The following is a 6,465-nucleotide window of genomic DNA, read 5'->3' on the forward strand; positions in this document are numbered from 1 at the left end:
TGCTCCTGCTCCTTTGATAGTAATTGACAAGCATCATAAATTTAAAATGAAAATATGAAATGCTTTTACTGTTAGTTGCAGAGAAATAGCAAGCAAGGATCCAAAAGCTACAGCTCTACACATGTAGCCATAGTGGGTCCTCAATACAAGGTGACAGGACCATAGAGAGCCAGAGCTTTGCCTGACCCAGAAAGTGAAAGTTTACATTACAGTCTGTCTTTTTTTTTTTGGCTAAGAATAATATGACAGAAAATGTTTGGAAAAAAATAAAAAATTTAAATCACAGCTGAATTGTTGCATGCAAGGAATAAAGGTTTCTCTTCTGCTTCTGCAACAAGAATCTTTGCCTTTATCTTTTTCATGGCCATCTCTTTAGACTTCCGAAAGAAAGCAAATGAAATAAATAACTGCAAAATCATACACTTAAAAGAAATGCTCTTGGTGTTCTTTTATTGCTCCTGAGAGTGAAAGAGAGAAAGAAAAGTCGTGGCATTAATTAGCAGGTATGTTACGGTTCTTACAAGTTTTCTCCGAACCCCTGTCATTAAATTGCCTGTCTTTGCATGTAGAAAGGAGCGTGTCAGTAGGATTTTTAGAGGACCCTCGTTGACATGTCTACGAGTGTATGGTAGCAGAGCTTTTTTGAGTTTTAGTTGAAGTGGCCTGTGGGTGGTCTTAAAGAGTGTGATGTAACACTTGAGTCTTCTTAAATTTCCTCTTTTTGAGGATTGGGAAGGAGCTTGCTAGTTGGGCTATTGGATGTTGCCAGGTGTGGAATGCAAGTAAATGTTCGTAGTCTGAACTGGCTTTGAGGAATTTTTTAAGATTAATTTTTGTCCAGATTTTGGAGATTCCTCTGTAGCTTGTTGAGGGTTTCTTATCTTCACTATGAAGTCATAACCATCCATTAGTCTGCTTTTTATTTTTTGCTACAGGGCTCAAGAAAAACTTGAGGGTTTGGATTTGATTCTACTTGTCTTGTATTCTTGAAGATTTTTAGAGGGATGGAATGGGCAGTAGTTTCGTTTCCAGATCGTTTTAAAGGCTTCTTCACCTCCAGTATGATCCCAGAAGTGAAACTGGTTTGAATATCCACTCTGTGAGGTAAGCTTCTCCATTAAAATTTGAACATTGCTGTGAAACTAAACAAACTTCTCAAACATTTGTTGTTGTTATCTAAGAAAAGAGTAGCAATCTATAAATTGTTTACAGTGAAAGGATAATTGTTGTCTTCTATATTTGCTATGATCTGCTATAAATAGTTGGAGCTCTAAGATTTTTTTAGTTCATAGCACAGCACTCAATACCAACCTGCTGTTTTCAATTGCAAACTTGCAGCTGATGCTCATTTCCCAGTTCTTGAGAGCTCTTCAACATCTTCTTTGCCTTGCTCCTTGTGTTGATTCTTTATACACAACAAATGGCTAAGGCATTCCAATGTTCTGCAATCCTACTTTGCGTTGTCCTTGTGCTTTTAATTAGTGGTTCAGAGCAATTACAATCCTCCCAGGGTGAAATCCTTTTAAGAATTCAGCGGCTTTTGAACTATCCATCTGCTCTAAGCAGTTGGAATAGCACCACTGACTTCTGCAATACCGAACCAAATGCTTCTGTAACTGTGGTATGCTATGAGAACAGCATAACACAGCTGCATATTATTGGCAACAAGGGAACTCCTCTTTTGCCTAGAAACTTTTCAATTGATTCCTTTGTCACAACGCTTGTTGGTCTGCCAAACTTGAAAGTCTTGACATTGGTTTCTCTGGGTTTGTGGGGTCCCTTGCCTGGTAAAATTGCACGTCTGTCTTCATTGGAAATACTTAATGTGAGTTCAAATTTCCTATACGATGCTGTTCCTGAAGAAATTTCATCACTCGCTGCCCTCCAATCACTGGTTCTTGACGATAATATGTTTGCTGATGAGGTGCCAAATTGGATCGGTTCACTTCCAGTTTTGTCTGTCTTGAGTCTCAAGAAGAATATGCTCAATGGTTCATTGCCAGATTCATTGAGTAATTTGGATAATCTTAGAGTTCTAGTGCTTTCGCATAACTACTTCAGAGGAGAAGTACCTGATCTTAGCAGTTTGACAAACCTTCAAGTGCTTGATTTGGAAGATAATGCTCTTGGACCGCAGTTTCCTCTGCTTGGAAACAAGTTAATTTCTCTTGTGTTGAGCAAGAACAAGTTCAGGGATGGCCTTCCTGCTGAAGTGACCTCCTATTATCAGCTTCAACGGCTAGATCTCTCAAGTAATAAATTTGTGGGACCATTTCCACAATCATTATTGTCATTGCCTTCAGTAACTTACTTGAATGTTGCAGACAACAAGTTCACCGGGATGCTTTTCGAAAACCAGTCTTGCAGTGCTGACCTTGAGTTTGTGGATCTGTCCTCAAATCTTATGACTGGACAATTGCCAAATTGTCTTCTGCAAGACTCCAAAAGAAAGGTCTTGTATGCCGCGAACTGTCTGGCAACCGGTGATGAAAACCAACATCCTATTTCCCTCTGTCTTAATGAAGCATTAGCTGTTGGGATTTTGCCACAGAGACAGAAAAGGAAAGCTTCTAAAGAAACTATTGCATTCGGTGTCATTGGAGGGATTGTTGGAGGAATTGCCCTTGTTGGTTTAATTTACTTAGCCGTCAGAAAGGTGAAATCAAGGAAGACAATCAAGAGACCAAATACTAGACTAATTGCAGAGAACTCTTCAACAGGGTACCCTTCAAATTTGCTCCCAGATGCAAGTAAGGTTTCATCTCTGCCTGTGCTTATGCTCTTTGTCTACTATATGGGGCTATAGATTTGCATTGTTTTATAAAGTCATGCATGCATAGTAGCGAAATCTAAGAATTCTGTCAGTAATAAGGAAATGTGAAGTATAACTGAGATGGAATGATGATTTCTCAACTAGTCTCCATTTCAGATATCCCTTTTCTATCCCCAAATAAGTATATTCAAGTGAATCCCTTGCCAAATGTATGAAATTTAGGTGATGAGAATCTTCTTCTTCTTCTTCTTCTTCTTCTTCTTCTTCTTTTATATATATATATATATAAAGAATGCCTTAATCATCACTTCAATTGTTAGAGAGTGTAGTTTATTGCTCCAAATTCATTCTCAAAAGAAAGGACTTTACATACATTTTGCTGACATATTTTCAGGCAGCCCATCTAAAAGTGTTCTTGAAAGAAAAGACAAGTTGGTGAGGTTCTAGCACGTTATAAAACATAGAAGGAATACGTAATAATTTACCTAATAAGAGAAGAGCAGAGAATCTTACAGTTTCTTTTTCTTTTTGGCAAAAAATAAAGGGTATATTTCTCAAACAATGAAGCTGGGAGCACTTGGCCTGCCACCGTATCGTACTTTTTCACTAGAAGAGGTAGAGGAGGCCACAAACAATTTTGACACATATGCTTTCATGGGTGAAGGTTCTCAAGGGCAGGTAATGCAAATCCGTTGTAACATATTCTTTGTATTTCACTCAGCTGAATTATCCTGTGATACCCTCATAATTTCCTCCGAGCATTAACTTTTTTAAATTCTTCAAGTAGTCGGGGTCAGCATGTTCTTTGTATTTCTTCAGTTGAATTAGCTGTTCGTTTTGTGGTTTCAGATGTATAGGGGGCGGCTTAAGGATGGTTCCTTGGTTGCTATCAGATGCTTAAAAATGAAAAGAAGTCACAGTACCCAAAACTTTATGCACCACATAGAGCTGATCTCGAAACTAAGACATCGGCATTTGGTCAGTGCTCTTGGACACTGCTTTGAGTGTTACTTGGATGATTCAAGTGTCAGCAGAATATTCCTAGTTTTTGAATATGTACCAAACGGCACGCTAAGAAGCTGGATCTCTGGTGAGTGGTAATCCATAAATTTTCTCAATTACTTTGTCAGGATGGAGAACATACTGGCAGTTCTGTGATTGCTTAGCATGCTTTTGATGCGAGTTAACTTTTGATCAACCTCTCGATTGTTACTGCGAGCAACTCATAAATCTTTCACAGCATAGTTCCAACTGGGTGTTATTTTCTTTCACTACTCTGTCTCTGTTGGATTTGACGACAGACATTTCTTCTTTTTTTATCCCAGGAGGACATGCCTGGCAAAAGCTTCAGTGGACACACCGTATAGCTGCTGCAATCGGTGTAGCGAAGGGCATCCAATTTTTGCATACAGGGATTGTGCCTGGAGTATATTCAAATAATCTGAAAATAACAGATGTTTTGTTGGATCAAAACCTTGTTGCAAAAATTAGCAGTTATAACCTACCCTTATTAGCAGAAAACAAGGGAATGGTACTTTCTTTCCCCGTCATGAAGGCTGTTTTTCTTTTCCATCAAGCAACACTTAGAAGCTGATACCTAACAAATTCATTATTGCAGCTTGTCCATGGAACATCATCTGGTGCATCCAAAGATCTTAGCACCAGTGCAAGGTTAGTTCTGACTGCTGATATGTTTTGAGGGTTAGGCTGGTTCAAACTGATAAAATAGTTTGAGTTTATTATTTTGTCGCATAATTCGGGAGTCAATATAGACAAAACACAGCGGCATTTACAACGGATGCAAAATTTCACTAGCCTGTTGAAACTGGTATATCAGAAAGCTGAACACTTAAGAGTCATCAGTCCATGATGATTTTTTCTTTGAATGTTGTTATTGAACAGGATAAATCAAGACCAGAAGGTTGATGTTTATGACTTTGGATTAATATTGCTTGAAATCATTGTGGGGAGATCATTGACATCTAAGAATGAAGTGAGAGTTCTAAAAGATCAGGTGACAGATATTTCTCTTTGATTTATGTATTTGAATCTGCAGAAAAACGTACTTCAGTTGATGCCCTCTTCCTAGTTTCAGGATTGTCTTACAGTTAAATATTTCTGTGTAAAACTTGTGCAGTTGCAAGCAAGCATTACAAGTGATGATACTGCTCGAAGTAGCACAGTTGATCCAGTTGTGCGAAGATCATGCTCAGATCAATCCCTAAAGACAATGATGGAGATCTGCGTAAGTTGTCTGCTTAAGAACCCTGCAGATAGACCCTCCGTTGAGGATATACTATGGAACTTGCAGTATGCTGCTCAAGTTCAGGATCCGTGGCGGGGAGACTCCCAGAGCAGTGAAGGATCTCCAGTCTCACCTGCCATACGACCGCGTTTACATATTACCATTCATTAGCAGTAACATTCATGTTTTTACAGTTTCTCTCAATGAAATCTCTCTTCTTATTTTACTTTAAAGGATGGGCTTTGTCTCTGATACGAGAATGTAGTGGCGAAATACTGGTATGTATACTACATATCTTCCAAGGTGTTGGGAAAAGACATCATTATAACCAAATTCACAATTCAAAGTACCAATTCTTTTCTTTTTTTATGCAATTAATACATAGTTAACCAATCAATAAGCTAAACAAAACTAAGTAAACAATCACAATAAATTAATATACTAAGATTTCTTCTTTATAAAACAACCCCAATACAGAAAAAAAAAAAACCTCCATATAAACTCCAACGATAAATCAATTATCTATCGAAGTTTGAACAAAGACTATTCAAGCTACTCTTATCTCTCGTTTTCCAACTTCAACTAAGCCAAAATTTGTTTTTATTATTATACCTATTCATCTATATGACCTAAAAGTCTTTAGGCTTTTGTCTATTACTTTTCTTAGTTTATATGAGGGGTTATGGCCTAAAAAAGATGGGACCAAACCCAATAGTCCCTCCCTCCCAACTCATTTAGGGAGCTCTACCAAGCCTGCTTACATTCTATAAAACTCAAATTTCTTTTACGTGGTATTACTAATGGCATCTTCACCACGAATCAACTTAAAGAACTTATCAAGGAAGTCATCACGGACCAAGTAGAAAGCTTAGTTCAACCCTTGTATTTTTATTGTAACAGCCCGACCCAACTTGCTATATACTGTCCATTTTGGGCCTTATTGCCCTCACGGTTTTGTTCGTGATGATACGAGCCCACATATGAGATTGACGCCCTAAACGTGCATAACATGTTAGCAACCAACACTCTTAATAAGTTCAGCTACAAATCCCTCACTCGTCAATGTGAGATATGACAATCCACCCCTTTAAAGAGCCCGACGACTTCGTCGGCACAACCAAATAGCCAGAAAGGTCGGCTATGATACCAAATGTAACAGCCCGGCCCAACTTGCCATATATTATCCATTTTAGGCCTTACCGCCCTCACGGTTTTGTACGTGGTGACGCGAGCTCACATCCGAGCCTGACGCTTTAAAACAAGTATGACAAGTTAACAACCAATACTCTTAATAAGGCCAACTATCAATCCCTCACCCATCGATGTGGGATATGACACTCATACAAAGCCGTACACCCAAATAATCAACTTGCTAAGGATGCCTCTAAGCTATTAACCACTAAAGTTTCAACAATTCGATGGCAAAGAGAATCCTAGGCAATATATA

At 38.4% G+C, this 6,465-nt stretch overlaps 1 protein-coding gene across 2 annotated transcripts; it reads left to right on the forward strand.

Annotated features, from left to right (window-relative positions):
• Window positions 1-277: 277 nt before the first annotated feature.
• LOC118027765 (probable inactive leucine-rich repeat receptor-like protein kinase At3g03770) lies at window positions 278-5,251 on the forward strand. 2 transcript variants are annotated; one of them, XM_035031219.2, is made up of 9 exons: window positions 278-503; window positions 936-1,104; window positions 1,339-2,750; window positions 3,318-3,451; window positions 3,623-3,863; window positions 4,099-4,304; window positions 4,392-4,444; window positions 4,676-4,787; window positions 4,911-5,251. In XM_035031219.2, exons 3-9 carry the CDS (start codon window positions 1,421-1,423, stop codon window positions 5,187-5,189), a joined length of 2,355 nt encoding a protein of 784 aa, XP_034887110.1. In that variant the 5' UTR covers window positions 278-503; window positions 936-1,104; window positions 1,339-1,420; the 3' UTR covers window positions 5,190-5,251. The 2 variants fall into 2 exon arrangements, with proteins under 2 accessions (XP_034887110.1, XP_034887111.1); XM_035031220.2 differs by lacking the exon at window positions 278-503 and adding an exon at window positions 530-788.
• Window positions 5,252-6,465: the final 1,214 nt, after the last annotated feature.

Source organism: Populus alba, chromosome 19, assembly GCF_005239225.2.
Source record: "Populus alba chromosome 19, ASM523922v2, whole genome shotgun sequence".
NCBI classification, from domain to species: Eukaryota; Viridiplantae; Streptophyta; class Magnoliopsida; order Malpighiales; family Salicaceae; genus Populus; species Populus alba.

Coding starts and splice junctions, on each gene's coding strand:
- LOC118027765 (XM_035031219.2), top strand. CDS start 1,421: ATGGCTAAGGCATTCCAATGTTCTGCAATCCTACTTTGCGTTGTCCTT. Junction 2,751..3,317: donor AAATTTGCTCCCAGATGCAA/GTAAGGTTTCAT, acceptor CAAAAAATAAAG/GGTATATTTCTCAAACAATG. Junction 4,445..4,675: donor GATCTTAGCACCAGTGCAAG/GTTAGTTCTGAC, acceptor GTTATTGAACAG/GATAAATCAAGACCAGAAGG.